This window comes from Oncorhynchus keta, chromosome 18 (assembly GCF_023373465.1).
Source record: "Oncorhynchus keta strain PuntledgeMale-10-30-2019 chromosome 18, Oket_V2, whole genome shotgun sequence".
NCBI lineage: Eukaryota > Metazoa > Chordata > Actinopteri > Salmoniformes > Salmonidae > Oncorhynchus > Oncorhynchus keta.
The window spans coordinates 14,682,798-14,706,797 of record NC_068438.1 but is presented as its reverse complement, the minus strand read 5'-3'; the positions used below and the strand labels follow the sequence as shown (position 1 = coordinate 14,706,797).

The 24,000-nt window shown below is 42.1% G+C and overlaps 1 protein-coding gene across 1 annotated transcript in view; it reads right to left on the bottom strand.

The window, feature by feature from the left end:
- The window catches only part of LOC118397332 (ubiquitin-associated and SH3 domain-containing protein B-like), a 44,954-nt gene extending 20,954 nt beyond the window's left edge, over positions 1 to 24,000 (bottom strand). Inside the window, exon 1 of the mRNA XM_035791982.1 lies at positions 23,724 to 24,000. Within this exon, the coding sequence (XP_035647875.1) occupies positions 23,724 to 23,851 (128 nt within the window). The 5' untranslated portion in view covers positions 23,852 to 24,000. The remainder of the gene's footprint in view (positions 1 to 23,723) is intronic.

Below are 24,000 nucleotides of genomic sequence, written 5' to 3'. Positions count from 1 at the left end.
TGCACAAATAAACTAACACGTCCTTTTTAGCACTGTAGACAGCATTATGTTCCTTCTTCTGAGTAATACAATGTAGGACTTCACACATAATTGGGCAGCCATACAAGTACACATGGAGACAATGACTAATATTGTCCAAAGGTTCTGAAAAAGAACTAACTATGAAGCTGAGGAAACCAGGGGTTAGTTAGTCAACCTTTAAGCTGAACTTTAGTCACTTAATTTCCACGTGTTGAAAGACTGAATCATAAGGAATAATTAATACCCAAAAGGTGTTGTGAAGACCACGAGATGAACAAGGAGACAATTAAACGTCAAGTTGGTCAGGACAGGCTGAGATAGCAATAAAGGGCTACAACACCCCACCAGATCTGTGATTAAGCCCGGGTTTCAACCCAAGGCACGGCATAGGGCAGCCCAATAGACAACCGACAATTCACCTTTTAAAGGTAACTTATGTTTGAGCCAAAGTTTCCAGTGTTGACCATGAATGCGATCTCTGCGAACATTGGGGAAATTACTTTTAAGAGGGTGTATTGTCAGCTTTTATTGAATCATGGACTACGTTATTGAATCATGGACTAGTCAACGAAAGGAGGTGGGGAAGGATGCAATTCTTAAATATTGGAACACATGCCAAAGTTACCATGTGCACTAAAGCCTTCCAGTGTGATATTTACCGCTCAGAACACGACTGTGTGTATGATTATAACCCCTGGCTTCCTCTCCTCTCAGTCTACTCTTGGCCAACCAGGGCAGCAGACAGATGGTGTGAAGTCACAAATGCAGACACAAATGCAAACACAACATGGAATGTCCAAGTCTTAAGACCCTGAGATATTTCTGAGCTCTCAATTAAATTGGCTTTATTGACATGGGAAACATATGTTAACATTGCCAAAGTGAGTGAAATAGATCATAAACAAAAGTGAAATAATCAACCAAAAATGAACAGTAAACATTACACTCACAAGTTTCAAAACAATAGTCACCTTTCAAATGTCATATTATGGCTATGCACAGTCTTGTAATGATGTGCAAATAGTTAAAGTACAACAGGGAAACTAAATAAACATAAATATGGATTGTATTTACAATTGTCACGCCCTGGTCGAAGTATTTTGTGTTTTTCTTCATGTATTTGGTCAGGCCAGGGTGTGACATGGGTTTTTGTATGTGGATTGTAGCTTAGTGGGGTGTTCTAGGAGAGTCTATGGCTGTCTGAAGTGGTTCTCAATCAGAGGCAGGTGTTTATCGTTGTCTCTGATTGGGAACCATATTTAGGCAGCCATATTCTTTGGTTGTATTGTGGGTGATTGTCTTGATGTCCTTGTGCTGTGTTAGTTGACACAAGTATAGGCTGTGTTTGTATTGTTTTGTAGTGTTTGTGTTTATTGGTGTTTACGTTGTGTGATTAAACATGGATCGCAATATACACGCTGCAGTTTGGTCCGACTCTCCTTCACCATATGAAAACCGTGGTGTTTGTTCTTCACTAGTTGCCCTTTTCTTGTCGCAACAGGTCACAAATCTTGCTGCTGTGACGGCAAACTGTGGTATTTCACCCAACAGATACAGGAGTTTATCAGAATTTGATTTGTTTTGGAATTCTTTGTGGGTCTGTGTAATCTGAGGGAAATATGTGTCTCTAATATGGTCATACATTTGGCAGAAGGTTAGGAAGTGCAGCTCAGTTTCCACCTCATTTTGTGGGCAGTGTGCAAATACAGTAGCCTGTATTCTCTTGAGAGCCAGGTATGCCTACATCAGCTTTTCTCAATAGCAAGGCTATGCTCTCTGAGTCTGTAGATAGTCAAAGCATTCCTTAGTTTTGGGTCAGTCACAGTTGTCAGGTATTCTGCCACTGTGTACTCTCTGTTTACGGCCAAGTAGCATTACAGTTTGCTTAGTCTTTTGGTAAATTCTTTCAAAATTGTTAAGTAATTACATTTTTGTTGATTTGATTGGGTCTAATTGTGTTGATGTCCTGGGGCTCTGTGGGGTGTGTTTGTGTTTGTGTACAGAGCGCCAGGACCAGCTTGCTTAGGGGACTCTTCTTCAGGTTCATATCTCTGTAGGTGATGGCTTTGTTATAGAAGGTTTGGGAATCACTTATTTTTAGGTGGTGGTAGAATTGAACGTCTCTTTTCTGGATTTTGATCAGCTAATTATTCAGCTCTGCGTGCATTATTGGTGATTTACGTTGTACACTGAAGATGGTTTTGCAGAATTCTGCATGCAAAGTCTTAATTAGGTGTTTTTCCCATTATGTGAATCTTTGGTTGGTGAGCAGACCCCAGACCTCACAACCATAAAGGGCAATGGGTTCTATAACTGATTCAAGTATTTTTAGCCAGATCCTAAATAGGATGTCAAATGTTATGTTCCTTTTGATGGCGTAGAAGGCCCTTCTTGCCTTGTCTCTCAGATCATTCACAGCTTTGTGGAAGTTACCCGTGGTGCTGATGTTTAGGACGAGGTAAATATATTTTTTTGTGTGCTCTAGGGCAACAGTGTCTAGACAGAATTAATATTTGTGGTCCTAGCAATATGTGCTGAAGATCTAGGTGCTGCTGTAGGTCCTCCTTGGTTGCGGACAGAATAACCAGATCATCAGCAAACAGTAGACATTTGACTTCAGCTTCTATCCGGGTGCTGCAGACTGATTGAGTGATCTCGCCAATTCGTTGATATACAGTGCCTTCGGAAAGTATTCAGACCCCTTGACTTTTTCCAAATGTTGTTACGTTACAGTCTTATTCTAAAATAGATAAGAACAAAACATCCTCACCAATCTACACACAATACCCCATAGTGACAAAGCAAAAACAGTTTATTTTCAACGGAAATATCTTATTTACAAAAGTTTTCAGACCCTTTGCTATAAGACTCGAAATTGAGCTCAGCTGCATGCTGTTTCCATTGATCATCCTTGAGATGTTTCTACAACTTGATTGGAGTCCACCTGTGGTAAATTCAATTGATTGGACATGATTTGGAAAGGCACACACCTGTCTACATAAGGTCCCACAGTTGACAGCGCATGTCAGAGCAAAAACCAAGCCATGAGGTCGAAAGAATTGTCCAGAGCTCAGAGACTGGATTGTGTCGAGACAGATCTGGGGAAGGGTACCAAGACATTTCTGCAGCATTGAAGGTCCCCAATAACACAGTAGCCTCCACCATTCTTAAATGGAAGAAGTTTAGAACTACCAAGACTCTTCCTAGAGCTGGCCGCCCGACCAAATTTAGCAATTGGGGGAGACGGGCCTTGGTTACGGAGGTGAACAAGAACCCGATGGTCACTCTGACAGAGCTCTAGAGGTACCCTGTGGAGAGGGGACAACCTTCCAGAAGGAGAACCATCTCTGCAGCACTCCACCAAACAGGACTTTATGGTAGAGTGGCCAGAAGGAAGCCACTCCTTAGTAAAAAGGCACATGACAGCCTGCTTGGTGTTTGCCAAAAGGCACTCACTCTCAGACCATGAAAAACAAGATTCTCTGGTCTGATAAAACCAAGATTGAACTCTTTGGCCTGAATGCCAAGCATCACATCAGGAGGAAACTTGGAACCATTGCTACAGTGAAGCACAGTTGTGGCAACATCATGCTGTGGGGATGTTTTATTTAATTAACCTTGATTTACCTAGGCAAGTCAGCTAAGAACAAATTCTTATTTACAACGATGGCCTACCCCAGCCAAACCCTACTGCCCTATGGGACTCCCAATCACAGCCTGCTGTGATATAGCCTGGAAACAAACCAGGGTCTGTAGTGCCACCTCTAGCACTGAGATGCAGTGCCTTAGACCACTGCGCCAATCGGGAGCCCACTTGGGAAGTCGGGAGACTAGATGAACAGATGAACAGCGCAAAGTACAGAGTTCCTTAACTTCTTTGGGATAGGGGGCAGCATTTTCACTTTTGGATGAATAGCGTGCCCAGAGTGAACTGCCTCCTACTCAGTCCCAGATGCTAATATATGCATATTATTATTAGTATTGGATAGAAAACACTCTGAAGTTTCTAAAACTGTTTGAATGATGTCTGTGTGTATAACAGAACTCGTATGGCAGGCAACAACCTGAGAAAAAAATCCAAACAGGAAGTGGGAAATATGAGGTTTGTAGTTTTTGAACTCACCTCTATCGAATACACAGTAGTTATTTTGCACTTCCTAAGGCTTCCACTAGATGTCAACCGTCTTTAGAACGTTGTTTCAGGCTGCTCCTGTGAAGGGGGGGTGGATGAGAGCTGTTTGACTAAGGGGTTCCATTGCCTTTCTACAGAAAATGGAATTCTCCGGTTGGAACATTATTGAACATTTATGATAAAAACATCCTAAAGATTGATTCTATACTTAGTTTGACAAGTTTCTTCGACCTGTAATATAACTTTTTGAACTTTTCGTCCGACTGGACCAGAACACGCTTTTGGATTTGTTTACCAAACGCCCTAACAAAAGAAGCTATTTGGACATAAATGGACATAAACGATGGACATCATCGAACAAAACAAGCATTTATTGTGGAACTGCGATTCCTGGGAGTGCATTCTGATGAAGATCGTCAAAGGTAAGTGAATATTTATAATGCTATTTATGACTAATGTTGACTACCCAACATGGCGAATATTTCTCTGGCTGGTTTGGGCTCTGAGCGCCGTTCTCAGATTTAGCTTTTTCCGTAAAGTTTTTTACAAATCTGACACAGCGGTTGCTTTAAGGAGAAGTGTATCTAAAGTTCAATGCATAAAACTTGAATATTCATCAACATTTATAATGAGTATTTCTGTGAATTCATGTGGCTTTCTGCAATATCACTGCATGTTTTGGAACTATATTTGTGCTTTTTGTGACTCCTCTCTTTGGCTGGAAAAATGGCTGGGTTTTTCTGTGAGTTGGTGGTGACCTAACATAATCGTTTGTGGAGCTTTCGCTGTAAAGCATTTTTGAAATCAGACACTGTGGCTGGATTAAGGAGAATTTTATCTTTAAATGGTGCCTAATACTTGTATGTTTGAGAAATTTGATTTATGAGATTTCTGTTGATTTGTATTTGGCGCCTTGCAATTTCATTGGCTGTTGGCGAGGGGTAGCGGAACCCCAGTCCTAGACAGGTTAATAAAAACATGCTCCAGAGTGCTCAGGACCTGAGACTGGGGGCGAAGATTCACATTCCAACAGGACAATGACCCAAAGCACAAAACCAAGACAAAGCAGGAGTTGCTTCAGGACAAGTCTCTAAATGCCCTAGAGTGGCCCAGCCAGAGCATGGACTTGAACCCATTCGAACATCTCTGGAGAGACCTGAAAATAGCTGTACAGCAACACTCCCCATCCAACCTGACGGAGCTTGAGAGGATCAGCAGAGAAGAATGGGAGAAGCTCCCCACATACAGGTTTGCCAAGCTTGTAGAGTCATACCAAAGAAGACTTGAGGCTGTAATCGCTGCCACAGGTGCTTCAACAAAGTACTGATTAAAGGGTCTGAATACTTTTGATATTTCTGTTTAATAAATTAGCAAATATTTCTAAAAGACAGTTTTTTCTTTGTCATTATGGGGTGGCAGGGTAGCCTAGTGGTTAGAGCGTTGGGCTAGTAACCAAAAGGTTACAAGTTCGAATCCCCGAACTGACAAGGTACAAATATGTTGTTCTGCCTCTGAACAAGGTTATCCCACTGTTCTAGGCAGTCAATGAAGATAAGAAATTGTTCTTACTGACTTGCCTAGTAAAATAAATAAAAGTTTGTTGAGGATTAAAAAAAACAATTTTAGAATAAGGTTGTAATGTAACAAAATGAGGGAAAGTAATGGGGTCTGAATACTTTCCAAATGCACTGTATATGTTGAAGAGGGTGGGGCCGAAGCTGCATCCCTGTCTCAAAAGCTTTTTTTGTTGCTCTCTCTCTCTCTCTTGTCACTTATCTCTTTTCAAAAGGGCAACACGATCATTACTGCACTATAAAACAGAAAACTGCATGGCTGGAAATTGTAAACTAATGAGAATGGAGGTTGAGTTAATATTTATTATAGCCTGTCAGTATCAGACAGACGAGGGAACTCTCATACAAATTTGTGAAAAAGTGCTTTAAATTATAACCAGGATATCTCTGTGAGGGATGATCGGAGCAATGAGAAGGCTCCCAAATTCAGCTCTGACATCCCATTCAAAATATGTATGCTAGAAAATGTAGCTCATTTTGTATATTCAATGGCCCCTCCTCCTTGTTTGACAACAGTTGTGCCCCATCACCCCCCACCCTGCCAGTCACACACAAACACACACGCACCATCCATCACCCATTCACAAGAAATGTCCCATACCATTTCAACACCAGCTGACCTCCACCCAGACAGACACACGCTCACCCCACCCATCTCAGCTCTGTGGGGAAATCCCATGGCTCTGGCCCCTGCATATGGACAGTTCCTGTTTACAAACCTGCCAGAGACCTTGAGGCCCTGTCACACTGAAGCTAAGCCACTGACCACTAGAGCATGACCAGAGTGAAACACCATGGGCTTGCACCCCACCCCCCTCTCTCTCTCTGATTATGCTCCTCTTTCAAAATCTCAAATTGTAAAGCATGCAAAGATGACTGACAGCAACCATGAAAATATAAAGAAAATAGTAATATCAGTAATGATAACGGCAATATCTGAACTTGTTCATGATCTTATCTGGGACAGGTCAATGTGGGGGTGTAACTGCTTTGTTCTACTCACAGAAGGTTATATTTCTTCTGGGAGACTTTGTTTCCTCCTGCATTGTGCTGTGATGGTGGAAGAATTCCGTCCTCCTCACGTTAATAGAACGGATCATCTTTTTCCTGTTTTCCTGTACATTGTTACAGCCTCTATGTGTTTGCCTGCCTCTACTCTCACAGTCAAACAGACACCCGAGGAAGTAGTATAATAACTTGAGAGGAATTTGTTGATCTACTCCCAGGAGCAGTGAAGATGTGTTTTGAATTGAAAGTTAGGGGGTGGGGAATTTAATTGAACTAAATATTGAACTGCACAATTTAAACGGCATTGGAACATTGTAATAACACATCTTATTGCACTGTGGCTTGCAGGAAGGCAGGCGGGCGGGCAGACACGCACGTACGCACACATATTCTTATTAATAACATGTGTCAATGTAGAATATTTGTAAGCCCACTCTCACAAGCAGACTCTCGCTGGATTCAGAGCCCCATGAAAGCTTTTACTGACGACTAATTCTCTGCTGTGTTTTCCTCTCATGCATTTCATTGACGTCTAGAGGAAGAGTTGAGGGGTAAATGAAGGACTTACTGTTCAGACAAAACTCCCCTCACTGTGCTCTACCACACTGACTGCAACTATCTACCGTGCTACAATTATGCTCAAATGATTTGTGAGGGAGGTCTTTACTTATCCACAGATCGAAGATCTCTGGAGAGACCTGAAAATAGCTGTGCAGAGACGCTCCCCATCCAACCTGGCAGAGATTGAGAGAATTTGTAGAGAGATTGGGAACAATTCCCCAAATACAGGCATGCCAAGCTTGTACCGTCCGTCATACCCAAGAAGACTCGAGGCTGAATACTTTAATGTGAGAGTTCTGTTTTTTTTAAATACATTTTCAAACATAAAAATAAAAATTAAAAATGTTTTTGCTTTGTCATTATGGGGTATTGTGTGTAGATTGAGGAGAATGTTTATTTTTTTAATACATTTTAGAATACTTTCCGAATGCACTGTACAGCATGCGTTATACATTTTAATGCTAGCCTCTTTGATAAAAATCCGATGAAGAGACTGCTGGTTAAGGAAAGATGCTCCACAGCTGTAAGTACCTTGTGCTTGCCAAACCAAGCCTCAAACACACTTGCCTTGTCATTACGGCTCTAGTGCAGAGTCAAGAAACCCCCCCTGGTTCAGTGCCTAGTCTACATTCACAGAAATCAGTGGAATCTCTGTCACTAATCCTAATGGCATTATTTAGGCTATAAAACACATTGTTGTTTCTCCAGTGAGTTGTTTCTGACTCTGGGTTGGTACACACCTTTGTTTTTCCACATTGCTAGTAGGGAAGTAGGTGAAAACTGGATCCAGTATGCTACACATATGTATACATGTTTACAGTATACATACAGTAGCTATGTACTGTGTACATAACAATGATGAAGTAGGCTGCATCATATATGGACATCTGCATATCATTGCACGGGCACACAGTATGAGGGCAAATGCATTTTGACATAATCATTTTGTCATTCACGCACGCCTGTCATCATATCAAATTGTAATTAAAAGCGCATCAATTGTAACTTCATCTCGGATCATTTGGACCCAATGTCCAGCAAACTGACAGGGATTTGGAGCTCCCTATGTCCAAACATAGTGACTCCAGTCAGCGGTTTGGATGCTGCAGTATGCTGGAAGCATGAGGCTGGAAGCATGAGGCTGGAAGCATGAGGCTGGAAGCATGAGGCTGGAAGCATGAGGCTGGAAGCATGAGGCTGGAAGCATGAGGCTGGAAGCATGAGGCTGGAAGGACACTAGCTCTTGAATTGGCTGTCATAGTTCTGGCAAAGATAGCACAGACACATATGGCGCAGCCACAACGATACAAACAAACACAGACACATACACAGCATACACACAGAGTACACACACACACAGAGTACACACACATAAAGAGTACACACACACACACACACACACACACACACACACACACACACACACACACACACACACACACACACACACACACACACACACACACACAGACACACAGACACACACAGAGGACACACACCAAGACAAATACATAAAGAGAGAAAAAGGATGGCAAGCTAAAAAGCAGTTACCAATGGACCACATTGCATCCACACAAGATGGTGTATTTTCAAGCAGGATCAGCACAGCTACTGCTAGTGCATGTGTGAGGTGAAGGTACAGAAAGGCTGGATTGTAAATGTGCTTTGTCTCCAATGTGTCTGTTGCAAAGCTCCTAGTGGTCTGTTGCTGATGGCATCACTGAACAGATGCAACGCCGTCAGTCTCACTCTGAGCGAACCCTGTACGACTTAATACAAACAACAGCTGCCTCGCAGGCCGGGGGGACAGAAAGGGGCAGAGACGGTACTAGTAGCAGAGGGGACCGAAGGAGCACAGCTGTCAGTCCCAAAATATACCAGGGCGGGCACCTGCGGGTATGTCAGCAACTGTGGCCAGGCCTCGTCAGACTGGCGAGACAATAGGCAGTATTGAGGATAGCAGACTGGCACACTTTTCTCTTTGTGCTGGTCACCCACGGGATTTTAAAGAAGAGTCTTCTTAACTGACCATACTGTGTGATATTGGAGACAACAATGACAACATGATATGGTATCTGAGTGTCTGGACAGACCAAAGATACACTATGGAGGTTGAGTTGCTAATCATTTACGTTCAACGTTTGCTTGAATCTTGGCTGTGAAGTTCATGATATAATATTTATTATCTCATGAAAACACACACATCCTTTGGAACGTTTGCCACTTTGCCACTCTCTGGCCTGTGAAGTCATTTCAGGACAATACTTCTATCCAAAGGTCCTGTATAGCCTCTTTAACTGGTCTTGTTGCGTGATATTGGAGAACAATGATTACATTGTCCTGAGTTTCCAGACAGAACTTTAAAGACATTATAGACATGAGGGTTATATTCAGTGATGTACCTCACTTTGGAATGAAACACATGACATTTACACACCCTAGGTTGATCCTCCTGCTACAGAGTGATGCAGTGATGCAGCGTTAATGAAACGTTAGTGCAAAGTTGGCATATAAATGTATCGTTTGCTCTTAGAAAGGTAATATTTAAACTGCAAAACCCTTACCCACCACTGCACTTTGTATACCGGGGTTGGCTGGCCTTCTCTAGCCACTCGTAGCCTCAGTCACTAGTTTATTTTTATTTACAAAGCCATTTTGGGTTTACTACCTTTTTATTTGTGCATTTTTATTGTTCAGAAATGTGGTGGGTACTCTCTTCGTTCGCTGGACTTTATCCTGCTAACTGTTCCAAATGTCCGAACTGAATTTAGTAAAAGGGCTTTGTCCCGATTGGTGTTTTTAAATCACTGATGAAGGATTTTGAGGCTGATTCCCTGACCTGTCAATGTTTTTATGTTAAACAATATGTTAAAACAATCCAAGGAATCTCATTTACATAACTATTTCAAAGACAGAGAAAATGACCTGAACAAAAACACAAAAAAACAATCATGCATAATAAAAGCACTATTCTACATCCAATGTTGCTGCTTAAGAAGGGGGAGGCAGCTAGAGCAATTCCCATTAAAATATAGGTTCCACTGTGTCAGCCCCTGTGTCGTCCACTCATGCTCCAACACTTCAGACTTTCCAGCCACAGTTAACAGATATGTCCTACTCATCATCACAGAGGAAGGCAAGACAGGAACAGCACATACTGTAGGTACCAGCATATTTACACATTTTTCCACAAACCTCTCCGGCAAATACTCAGAACATTACAGAGGTGTGGAGATAAAAAATGACAAACTAAACTGCTCAGAAACCGAGGGGAATGCTCTAAGACAGCATTCGTAGCATACTGTGTTACTTGAACTGCGACGAGGCTGCAATTTTCAGAGATGTCAAAAACAGTGTTTGCCTGCACTAAACCAAATCATATGAGCCAGAAATATCCCTAGAAGCTGCAGTGCATTGCAATTTTGGATTATGCGGTGAGCATAGTTAATTGGTGAAAGCAGCATTTACTACTACACACGAAATGTGTGGTGAACATCCCTGGAAAAGAGTCATGTGCAGAATAATGAGATATTATATACCTACTCTTTTCCAGCTTTTCCTTAGAGTAAATATAATCATAAAAACATATACAGTACACAGTTATACAGAATATAGATATAGAGTAAATATATTGTTAAAAAGAAACTGTACAGACTATGTCTTCCTAAATATATTTTTGGTCATCATCAGCTTAAACCAAGTAGTAGAAGACTTGGAAGAGAATCTGAAAGCCTGCATCAGACCAAGCCATGGAACGCAGTATAAACGAAGTCCCCAGAGAGTATTTGAAACTCAGAGCCTGATTATGAGATAGCAGATCAAGAACAGAGGAATTCAGATGGGAAGAACACTGTCCAATGCCAGACTAACTGTCGCCATTTGCGTTGGCAAATGAATCAAATCAAAACAGTACCAATGTGTTCCAATTAATGAACACTGTTTTAGTCAGTCGTGGCAAATACTGAGGGAGAAACGACAAACCTCAAGGGCAGCCTTTCACAAAAGCATCTCTGAGGCGTATTGTTTTGAACTCTTGGTGTAAATGCAAACCAAAAGAGTCATGTGTTTGTAGACTGTGAGAATGATGTCAGCCAGTGGCAGCAAATAGGGTATCTGGTCATTGTTGGAGTGTAAGCAAGTGCCATAAACATTTTCTTTGCTAAATGCCTTAACAATTTTAATTGATTGTCTTGTCTTGAAACAATTCGGCACTAAACATACAACACAAGAATAGAGCACCTCATATCCTCTATTCAGGGTTTCATAGCCTCTATTCTTGTGTTGTATGTTTAGTGCATTATTTACCATCAACCAAATAAAAAGGAACTGATGCCAAACAGACAATGAAGTGAAATGAGAGAGGATTTTTTCCCCTAAGGGCAGAGTTGTACATTTAGACACAACTACACCAGTATACTGAGTGCATGGCACAACCAACCGAGAAGCATCACGTGCAGGGTCAAATCATTGGCCCTTGGGGCGCCCTAAAAAATTTACATTCATTAGTGGTTCAAACAGCGAAGCTGGCTGAAACACTATTATGTTTGTAGGCGTTCATTATTCCGGTTCTCCTCGAACTGGACGAAGATTTTTTCTTTAATGAGTCCAACGCGAAGGATATACTGCTTCTCCGAGACAGGCCCAAATCCCTGTCATTCGCGTGAAGAAAATATGGAAATATAGGGGGCAGAGATCAGCATGCCTTGTGATAGACAATTTGTCAGCGAAAGGGTAATCCACCTCTACCATCTGTTCTATTGGCCAACGTGCAATCACTGGAAAATAAACTGGATGATCTCTGTTCGAGACTATCCTACCAACGGGACATTTAAAAACGAATGTCTGCCCCACGAGTGCCAGTTTTTTAAACGTTTATTTTATCTTTCTTTAACTAGGCAAGTCAGTTAAGAACAAGTTGGTTAACTGCCTTATTCAGGGGCAGAAGGACAGATTTTTACCTTGTCAGCTCGGGGATTCAATCTTGCAACCTTTCGGTTACTAGTCCAATGCTATAACCACTAGGCTACCTGCTGCACCGTGGTCGAAGGCACTGCATTGCAGTGCTATCTGTGTCACTAGAGATCCTGGTTCGAGTCCAGGCTCTGTCGCAGCCGGCCACGACCGGGAGACACATGGGGTGGTGCGCAATTGGCCCAGTGTCGTCCGGGTTAGGGGAGGTTAGGGTTTGACTGGCAGGGATGTTCTTGCCCCATCACGCTCTAGCAACTCCTGTGGCGGGACGGGCTCAAAGCACGCTGACACGGTCGCCAGGTGTACGGTGTTTCCTCCGACACATTGGTGGGCTGTGTTCCGGGCTATGCGGGCATTGTGTCAAGAAGCAGCGTGGCTTGGCTGGGTTGTGTTTTGGAGGATGCACGGCTCTCGACCTTTGCCTCTCAAGTCCGTACAGGAGTTGCAGCAATGAGACAAAATTGTAACTACCAATTGGATAACACGAAATTGGGGAGAAAAAGGGGTAAAAGGTTTTTTTATACTAAAAAAATACTAAAAACTGTAATGTCTTATGTTTCACTGAGTCAGGGCTGAAAGATGACATGGATAATATACATTTGGCTGGGTTTTCCGTGCAGCGGCAGGACAGAACAGGGGTGGGGGTGTGTGTCTATTTGTCAATAACAGCTGGTGCGCAATGTGTAATATTAGTCTCGCGTTATTGCTCACATGAGGTTAAGTACCTCATGACAAACTGTAGACCACATCAACCAAGAGAGTTTATGTATATTTTTTGTCGTCGTCTATTCACCACCACAAACCGATGCTGGCACTAAGACCGCACTCATGGGGCCATAAGCAAATAAGAAAATGCTCATCCAGAAGCGGTGCTCCAAGTGGCCGGGGACTTCAATGCAGGCAAACTTAAATCCATTTTACCTCATTTCTACCAGCATGTCACATATGCAACCAGAGGGGAAAAAACTCTAGACCACCTTTAACCCACACACAGAAATGCATACAAGCTCCCCCTCGTCCTCCATTTGGCAAATCTGACCATAGTGCTATCCTCCTGATTCCTGCTTACAAGCAAAAACTAACGCAGGAAGTACCAGTGACTCGCTCAATATGGAAGTGATCAGATGACATGTATGCTACGCTGAAGGATTGTTTTGCTAGCACAGACTACAATATGTTCAGTGATTCATCCAATGGCATTGAGGTGTATACCACCTAAGTCACCAGCTTCATCAATAAGTGCATCAACGACGTCATCCCCACAGTGACCGCACATACATATCCCAACCAGAAGCCATAGATTACAGGCAGCATTCACACCAAGCTAAAGGCTAGAGCTGCCGCTTTCAAGGAGCGGGACACTAATCCGGATGCTTATAAGAAATCCCGCTATGCCCTCAGACGGACCATCAAACAGGCAAAGTGTCAATACAGGACTAAAATTGAATCCTACTACACCGTCTCTGACGCTTGTCAGATGTGACAGGGCTTGCAAACTATTAAGGACTACAAAGGGAAACCCAGACACAAGCCTACCAGACAAGCAAAATGCCTTTTATGCTCACTTTGAGGCAAACAACACTGAAGAATGAATGAGAGCACCAGTTGTTCCGAATAACTGTGTGGTCACGCTATCCGTAGCCGATGTGAGCAAGACCTTTAAACAGGTCAACATTCACAAGGCCGCGGGGCCAGACGGATTACCAGGATTGTACTCAGAGCAATTGTTTTACCTTTATTTAACTAGGCAAGTCAGTAAAGAACAAAATCTTATTTACAATGACGGCCTACCCCGGCCAAACCCAGACGACGCTGGGCCAATTGTGCGCCGCCCTTTGGGACTCCCAATCACAGCCGGATGTGATTCAGCCTGGATTCGAACCAGAGACTGTAATGACGCCTCTTGCTCTGAGATGCAGTGCCTTAGACCGCTGTGCCACTCAGGAGCCCATGCATGGATCAATTGGCAAGTGTCTTCACTGACAGTCTGTAATACCTACATGTTTCAAGCAGACCACCATAGTCCCTGTGCCCAAGAAAGCGAAGGTAACCTGCCTAAATGATTACCGCCCCGTAGCACTCACGTCAGTAGCCATGAAGTGATTTGAAAATCTGGTCATGGCTCACATCAACACCATCATCCCGGAAACCCTAGACCCACTCCAATTCGCATACCGCCACAACAGATCCACAGATGATGCAATCTCTATTGCACTACACACTGCCCTTTCACAAATGAACAACAGGAACACATAAGTGAGAATGCTGTTCATTGACTACAGCTCAGCATTCAACACCATAGTGCCCACAAAGCTCATCACTAAGCTAAGGACCCTGGGACTAAACACCTCCCTCTGCAACTGGATCCTGGAGCTTTTACCCCCGCACATCGACTTGGTACTGGTACCCCCTGTATATAGCCTCGTTATTGTTGTTTTTTACTTTTAAAAATTACTTTACTTTATTTAGTAAATATAACTCTATTTCTTGAACTGTATTGTTGGTTAAGGGTTCGTAAGTAAGCATTTCACAGTAAAGTCTACACCTGTTGTATTCGGCGCATGTGAGAAATAAAATGTTACTTATTTGGTAAAAATGCTAATTCCCGTGAGATGGTAAGGTTTAGGAGGGTGCAACTTGGCATGATGGTAAAGGCCCATGGCCCACACTCCTTAATGCAATGTCATGCCAATTGGCCAGATGGTGGCACTATAACAAGCAATTGAAACTGTAAAATTTGAAAGGTTGGTACTAGGGTTGCACATTTTGGGGAATATTCAGAGGTGGAAACTTTCCGTGGGAATTAACGGGAATATATGGGAATTAACGGAATATTTTATGCAAATTAATATTAATACCATTTAAATGTAGATGTTTTTTGCATTGGATATATTTGCCATATCATATGGAGACAGAAACATAAACATATTACCTTATCAAAAGTAGACATAATTGCCAATGATTAAATCCTTCCAATAGAAATTTAAAAAACAATTTAGTTATGAATTGAACTTTAATTAAATGAGTTGACTATTTACATGGGATAATTTCACTGAACAACAAAAGAAAGGGAATATTGAATGATCCCCAATGATCCGTCGCATCTCCCAAAAATGTTTTCAACATACATCTGTAAAATGATAGTCCAGAAACTAAAGCTTTGGTTGTCCTCTTCTCAGGCTTCCATGTCTTCTCCCTGGACCTCCTCAATGTCCACCTCTTGAACATCAGACTCTGAGGCCTCATCTTCAGTTACTTTCCAAACTTGTTGAGGATGTCTCGTTGTCAGGCTCAAAAAGCCTCAAAATTGGATGGCCACCATTTTTTTCGAACCTTGAATTGATCAGCCTGTTGCGTGCTTTGGTGTGTGTGTTCCCAAACAAGGACCAGTTGCGCTCTGAGGCGGCTGATGTGGGTGGGATTTGGAGGATGATGGAGAGGCAACCGGAGAAAGAGCCTCAGATCCACAAAGTTCATTCCACCAGGTGGCTGATGAGATGTTGACATGACTGCCCTATTGCATCTCCATCCCAAAGCCCTTGCTTGGATGTGTACTTTGCCAGACTGCCAAGAGCCTTGCCCTCATCCTGGCCAAGGTGGCGAGACACAGTAGTGATGACACAATAAGCCTTGTGGATCCCTGCACCAGACAGGATGTTCTTGCCAGCATACTTGGGGTCCAATATGTACGCTACAGCATGTAGGGCATCAGGCAGAAGTCTTCATGCTTTTTTTTAACCTATTTCACAACTGCAGTTTCCTCTGCTTGGAGCAACAGTGAAGTGGGCAGGGCAGTATGGATTTATTCTCTTACATCTACAAGCAGAGTCTGAACATCAGACAGGATGTAATTGTCTTCCTCAATCCGTGCAATGGCTACTGCTATAGGTTTCAGGAGTTTCAGGCTGCTTACCACTCTCTCCCAAAATACATCATCCAGGAGGATCCTCTTGATGGGGCTGTCCATATCGGCAGACTATGATATGGCCATTTCTTGGAGACTCCTTCCCCTCCAGGAGACTGTCAAACATGATGACAACACCACCCCAACGGGTGTTGCTGGGCAGCTTCAATGTAGTGCTCTTATTTTTCTCACTTTGCTTGGTGAGGTAGGTTGCTACTATAACTTGATGACCCTTCACATACCTAACATACATCTCTGCATGTCTGGCAGACATATCAGTGTGGATGACGGATCACCACCTCAAGCTGAACCTCGGCAAGACGGAGCTGCTCTTCCTCCCGGGGAAGGACTGCCCGTTCCATGACCTCGCCATCATGGTTGACAACTCCATTGTGTCCTCCTCCCAGAGCGCTAAGAACCTTGGCATGATCCTGGACAACACCCTGTCGTTCTCAACTAACATCAAGGCGGTGGCCCGTTCCTGTAGGTTCATGCTCTACAACATCCGCAGAGTACGACCCTGCCTAACACAGGAAGCGGCGCAGGTCCTAATCCAGGCACTTGTCATCTCCCGTCTGGATTACTGCAACTCGCTGTTGGCTGGGCTCCCTGCCTGTGCCATTAAACCCCTAGAACTCATCCAGAACGCCGCAGCCCGTCTGGTGTTCAACCTTCCCAAGTTCTCTCACGTCACTCCGCTCCTCCGCTCTCTCCACTGGCTTCCAGTTGAAGCTCGCATCCGCTACAAGACCATGGTGCTTGGCTACGGAGCTGTGAGGGGAACGGCACCTCAGTACCTCCAGGCTCTGATCAGGCCCTACACCCAAACAAGGGCACTGCGTTCATCCACCTCTGGCCTGCTCGCCTCCCTACCACTGAGGAAGTACAGTTCCCGCTCAGCCCAGTCAAAACTGTTCGCTGCTCTGGCTCCCCAATGGTGGAACACACTCCCTCACGACGCCAGGACAGCGGAGTCAATCACCACCTTCCGGAGACACCTGAAACCCCACCTCTTTAAGGAATACCTAGGATAGGATAAAGTAATCCTTCTCACCCCCCCCCCTTAAAAGATTTAGATGCACTATTGTAAAGTGGCTGTTCCACTGGATGTCATAAGGTGAATGCACCAATTTGTAAGTCGCTCTGGATAAGAGCGTCTGCTAAATGACTTAAATGTAAATGTTAAATGTCTAACCATTTCCTTGGCTCCTTTGTATACTGTATCCATTGTTTTCAGGCCATGATGTGCTTGAAGAGCAGATTCAATGCATGAGCAGCACAGCCAATAGATGTGACGTGAGGGAAGGACTCACATTACCTGTGAGCATCAGAGGTGAACCAGTTGCATACACAGCTCAAGCAAGACATTCATCAGCATTTCTCTGACTACGTTCCTCCATTGAGTCAAAAAAACATCTGATTCCAGGAGGACCATGAGCTGTTGCTATCAATAAGTCATCTGATTCATCATTTTCACCTTGAATAGAAGTAGAGGGACTTTTGTCAGAGGTTGCTTGTCGTGAGCGCTGGGGGAATTTTATGCACTTGGCCAGATGATTCTGCATCTTTGTTGCATTCTTCACATATGATTTGGCATAGTATTTACACATTTACACCGCTTTCTCTTCTACATTAGCTGCAGTGAAATGTCTCCACACATCAGATAGTGCCCGTGGCATTTTCCTGTAAAGATTAGAAAAAAAAGATTTAAAAAAATAAAAAAATTCCATGTACAGATAAATAGTTAAGCAGTTAAGTTAAACAACTCCTTTGTAAGATACATTTTTTAAATGACACTTGTATGGAAACTGGTGAATTAACAATCCTCGGTTAGCAGTCTCAAGCAAGCTAAAACCCACATGGTAGCAAAACATGGTAACAAGTTAGAAATTATTTAAACACACTTTGCTGTAGGCTATTATTTACTAATTAACAAAAAATAATGTATGTCATATAAAATATATTCACCCCACCCAGTATTGTAATCAAAACTTACCAGAAAGCATGTAGTCCTTAGCTCATACAGTGTGGGCTCAATAGCATCTCATTAGTGTGCAAGATCTTGAGAATCAGCTGTACATGTGATGGAAGAATGCACTGTGCATGCAGAGGGTTGCAATTCCATTGAATTGGGGATAGTTTAACCAAAATATGCCACAAGACCTAGAATTGCCTTGTGTATCCCACAAAAAAAGGTTCACTGTTATAAGCTAATTTTTTGGATGAATTTAAGCAAAATTCCCCATATTCCAGGGCTTTACTTCCCATGGAAAATTTCAGCAGAATTTACGAGAAAGTTTCCGATCCTTTGCAACCCTAGTCGGTACATCGGTTCCTCTCCTCACAAGGAACAAATGAGCCCCAAGAATCCATAAGGTCCGCAATGATGGATTTTCTGCCATTTGTAATTCTTCGTTAAAACACTACTCCTCTGGTAGCGAATGACCGATTTGCGTAAAACATGATATATAGTATGTATGGACCAAGGTCTCTCAACCCAATATTTTCCAGGCTAGCATCTCAAACAACATGGCCGCTACTGACCAATATATATTAATGTGGGCGTGGTCTGGCACATAAATGCATATAAATCACACACAGATATTTGTACTGTAACAAAACTTGATAAACTTGATGTTCCAATCACTGTCTATACTCAACGTATGCAAGCACATTCAGGTCAACCACACAGTGGCGCTGTAACGGGCACATGTTGATATCTCTTTATCTGTTTGACTTCGAGTGATACATTTTTCACACATGCTCAGGGATATGAGTCCAGCTAACCTGTACTGTATGGTTCAGATTGGCCACATGGTGGCGCCATTTGGCAGGAAAAACATTAATGCAAGGTCATTGGCTCATAGCAGACATATTGTTTGAGGTAGAGTCCTGGAAAAACGTGTGTTTAAAGATATCGGTACATAGATGCTACATACCAAATTTGGTGCGAATCGGTCTAGCAGTTGTGGAGAAGAAGATGTTTAAAGTCGTCAACATCATTACAATTGGTCCAAAAACCAACAGCAGCATATTGCATGATCTTTCGATTTGGCAAGCGTGGTAAGGAGTACAGTTCATCCTAGGGAAATGTGTCAAATTTCTCCTGGTGGTGGCGCTATGGGGCCAAAGTGTGAGCCCTGGCATGGCTGTTTGCAGCTATATTTATCTTTATTTTGGGAGTGCACAGCACGCACCGCCAGGTATGACTGGAATCAAGTCCCTGCTGAAGGGTTGTATGTTTGGCAAAATGACAAGGTGTAGAAAGCAAATCTGAAAAACAGCACCTCGTGACTGAGCTTCATCATCCCAGATATTATTCGGTACATTGTTGCCTTTTGCTCTTTCACTCCTCAGTGATATCTCTCACACACTGTAGCTACTGTGGTTCATCCCACCATAGAATATCTAGTAAATGTCAGTTGATGCTGACCCAGCTTTGTTCCCCTCCTGCATTGTTATTCTCCTAAGCATCTAAGTGAATATCCGACTGCTTGACTATTTCAGTCCATGCACAGCGTCCAGTGATTCCAACATGCTCTCAGGCAACCCCTTCTCCCCCTCCCTGGACCAAAACACTAGTCAGTGACAGAGGTGGCAGATATGATGAATCTCCAAGTGTATGTCCCTTTAAGTCAGCCAGGAAATGTAGTGGGGTTAATACTTGAGTGAGGGAGATAGAAAGAGGAAGAGGTTATTAATAACTTGCTCTGTCATGGCCGAGCAGTCACGGGCTGTCTAATGTAAAAGAGCTTGTGGCTTCTCTCACAGCTTCTAGGCATTCTCTCTCCCTCTTTCTTTCTCTCTCTGCTGACAAAGGGAGCCTCGAGGCATTCCTACTGCCATGTGTGTGTGCGCATGCGCAATGTCTGTGACCATTCGGCATGCAAGTCACAACAGACTCCCTATGACATCTGACCTCAATGTCTAGGAGGTAATACAGATTTGAGACTGGGACTTAAAAGTGTGAGATGTAAAATAATGCTGTTGTGAATAACTTTGATAATAATCCCTGGGTTGCATATTTCATATTTTACTGAACAATGATGTGGGTTGTGATCCTGATCACATAGAAATTATGCAATTGATATAAGTTTGAAAAGTTAACAATGTATTTACTCTCTATAATGGTGACATGAGGACAACTGTAAATGCTTCCTTACATGGTGGGTCTGTCTCAGTCTGTGAGTCTCTCCAAGTGAGGACCCAGCTGACATAACAGTTGTATACTGTGCTGCAGTAATTTGGTCACATCAAGAACAGTCAATCCATTCAGCTCAAAACATAAAATTGAGCGTGATCCATATGACACACAGTCTCTCTCTCTCAAGGTCACGTAATTTCAGTTTCTTCCAGACTTAAAAACGTTTTCTGTTGGCTATCATATCTGTGTAAGTGAAGTGTATATCTCATCTCATCAATACCATCAGCATTTATAAGAATTCCAGCTTACATACAGTCTCCACCAACTACCATTAATGTCTATTGTGCACCAAACTCCAACCCAGACCAAGAGCAACATTCATGATTACAGTAGCCTATGACATGACCTATTGAGACAGCCCGGTTTCATAGAGTAGACGTTATATAGTAAACAAACATCTGGGGCACTCAAATTAATATGATATGTTATGTTTTGTATTGTTACATAAGACAAGCTGGACTCAGGGATAGACGCGATACAGTAAAAACAAATCCGAGACACTGAAATTAGTATAATATGTTACGTTTTGTATAGTATGTATTAAATTGTGGATCCATTTAGTATGATATGTTACAAATTCCAATTTGTACAATATATTACGAATTTGCAATACGTATAATAAGTTACGAATTCCAATTTGTTGTGGCTAAAGTTAGCTAGGGGGCTAATGTTAGCTAAGCAAGGGGATAGGCATTAAGGTTAGGGTTAAGGTTTGGGTTAGGTGTTAAGTTAATGGGTTAGGGTTAGGGGAAGGGTTAGTTAACATGCTAAGTAGTTGCAAAGTAGCTAAAAAGTAGTTGCAAATTAGCTAAAAAGTAGTAAGTAGTTGCAAAGTTGTTTATTAGCTAAAATTGTCTGCGATGAGATTCGAACACGCAACATTCGGGTTACTTGTTTTAATGGTGTTGGTTGTTTGTCTTGATTTTCTAGTGTTGATTTTAGTTTTTTTAACAACAGTTAATGGTCACATGAAATTACTTATGGGCTGCTTGTAAAACCCATACAGCGCTGTGAAGCGCAGAGCCAGAGATATGACGTCACGTATAGCATGTTACTGTACGGCCACTAACTTCCAATTTAGGTGTTTATTAGTGCCCAAATCTTCCAATTTCAACAAGTATACGTGTAAGACTGTAAAGGGCTACCATATCATACTATTTTGAGTGGTCCAAATTGCCCAGATTGTTACATCTATTCTATGAGTCCAGGCTGTTACTTAAGGTAAAAACAAAAAGGTAGGTGGATGGTCGTATAACGTGAACACAGCCTGAATCTCATCACGGACAACTTCAGCATTTTGCAAGTACTTACTACTTTTTAGCTACTTAGCATGTTAGCTAACCCTTCCCCTAACCCCAATCTTAACCCTTTAACTTAACTCCTTCCCTTAACACTAACCCCTAGCCTAGCTAACAGTAACCACTTAGCTAACATTAGCATTACCCACCTAGCTAACGTTAGCCAAAACAAATTGGAATTCATAACATATGATACAGTGCCTTCAAAAGGTATTCATACCCCTTGACTTATTCCACATTTTGTTGTGTTGCAGTCTGAAATCAAAATGGATTAAATATATTTTTCCTCACCCATCTACACACAATACCCCATAATGACAAAGTGAAAACATGTTATTAAACATTTTTGCAAATGTATTGAAAATTAAATATAGAAATATCTCATTTACATAATTATTCCACACCCCTCAGTCAACACGTTAGAATCACCTTTTGGCAGGGATTATAGCTGTGTCTTTCTGGGTAAGTCTCTAAGAGCTTTACACACCTGGATTGTACAATAATAGTACATTATTCTTTTTCAAATTCTTCAAGCTCCGTCAAGTTGGTTGTTGATCATTGCTAGCCAGCCATTTTCAAGTCTTGCCATAGATTCTCAAGCTGATTTAAGTAAAAACTGTAACTAGGCCACTCATGAACATTCAATGTCATCTTGGTAAGCAACTCCAGTATATGGCAGTATACTCCAGTATTTGGCCTAGTATTTTAGGTTATTGTCCTGCTGAAACGTGAATTTCCCTCCCATTGTCTGTTGAAAAGCAGAATGAACCAGGTTTTCCTTTAGAATTGTACCTGTGCTTAGCTCTATTCCGTTTATTTTTATCCTAAAAAAACTCCCTAGTCATTGCCAATGACAAGCATACCCATAACATGATGCATCCACCACCATGCTTGGAAATATGAAGAGTGGTACTCAGTGATGTGTTGGATTTTCCCCAAACATAACACTTTGTATTCGGGGAAAAAAAGTTCATTTCTTTACCTAATTTTTGATCAGTTTAACATTAGTGCGTTATTGCAAACAGGATGAATGTTTTGGAATATTTTTATTCTGTAAACGCTTCCTTCTTTTCACTCATGTAGGTTAGTACTGTGGAGTAACTATAATGTTGTTGATCCATCCTCAGTTCACAGCCATTAAACTCTGTAACTGTTTTAAAGTCACCACCATGAAATCCCTGAGTGGTTTCCTTCCTCTCCGGATGCCTGTATCTTTGTAGTAACTGGGTATATTGAAACACAATCAAACGTGTAATTATTATCTTCATCATGCTCAAAGGGATTTTCAATGTCTACATTTTTTTACTACCAATAGGTACCCTTCTTTTGTGGATGAACCTGTGTTTGAAGTTCACTGCTCGACTGAGAGACCTTACATATACATTGTATGTGTGGGGTACAGAGATGAGATAGACATTCAAAAATCCTCAAGACTATTATTGCACACAGTGAGTCCATGCAATTTATTATGTGACTTGTTAAGTGGTACATTTGTACTCCTAAACTTATTTAGGCTTGCCATAACAAAGGGATTGACTACTTATTGACTCAACATTTCAGCTTTTCATTTTTTATTCATTTGTAAAAAAAAATGTCTAAAAGCATATTTCTACTGACATTATGGTGCAATTTGTGTAGGCCAGTAATAGAAAATCTAAATTTAATCCATTTAAAATTCAGTAACACATCATACGAATTGTAATTCGTAACACATCATACGAAATGGATCCAAAAATAATATATACCCTACCAACGTAACATATCATACTAACTTGAGTATCCCGGGTTTTAGTTTTGTATAATACGTCTACCCCTACCCCTGAGTACAGGTTGCGTGAGAGTTTCTGGTCATGAGGACAAGTAGGCAACTGCCAGCCAATTGCGCATGGTGAGAAAGAGAATGGGGATCAACGCTTTGCCTTCAAAGGTGAAATACGACAGTGCGTCAGAAAACATTATTTTTCATTTTAACACATGCTAAAACTATACCCAAAGAGCTAGTGTTCATCTCTACGAGTGACTCGGATAAAGTACACAGTAGCCTACTTACGCCCTGGCTTTGGGGAAACCCATGGATAAGAGGACGTCCAAATTCGATCCATATTTCACAGTGCCGGATACTTTCGGCCGAAGGCTTCGCGGGATGATTTTGCTGAAGAGATCCTCTTTTGCAGCCATGATTCAGGATTCCATTGGTTTCAGACTAGATCCAGTCTACGATACTGTAGCGAGTGGTGGGGAAAGATATCTAATAGTCTACAACCGATCATTTTTGTGAGCAAGTGCGGTCGCTCCCTCCCCGCCCCCAGAAACTCAAATTATGTCTG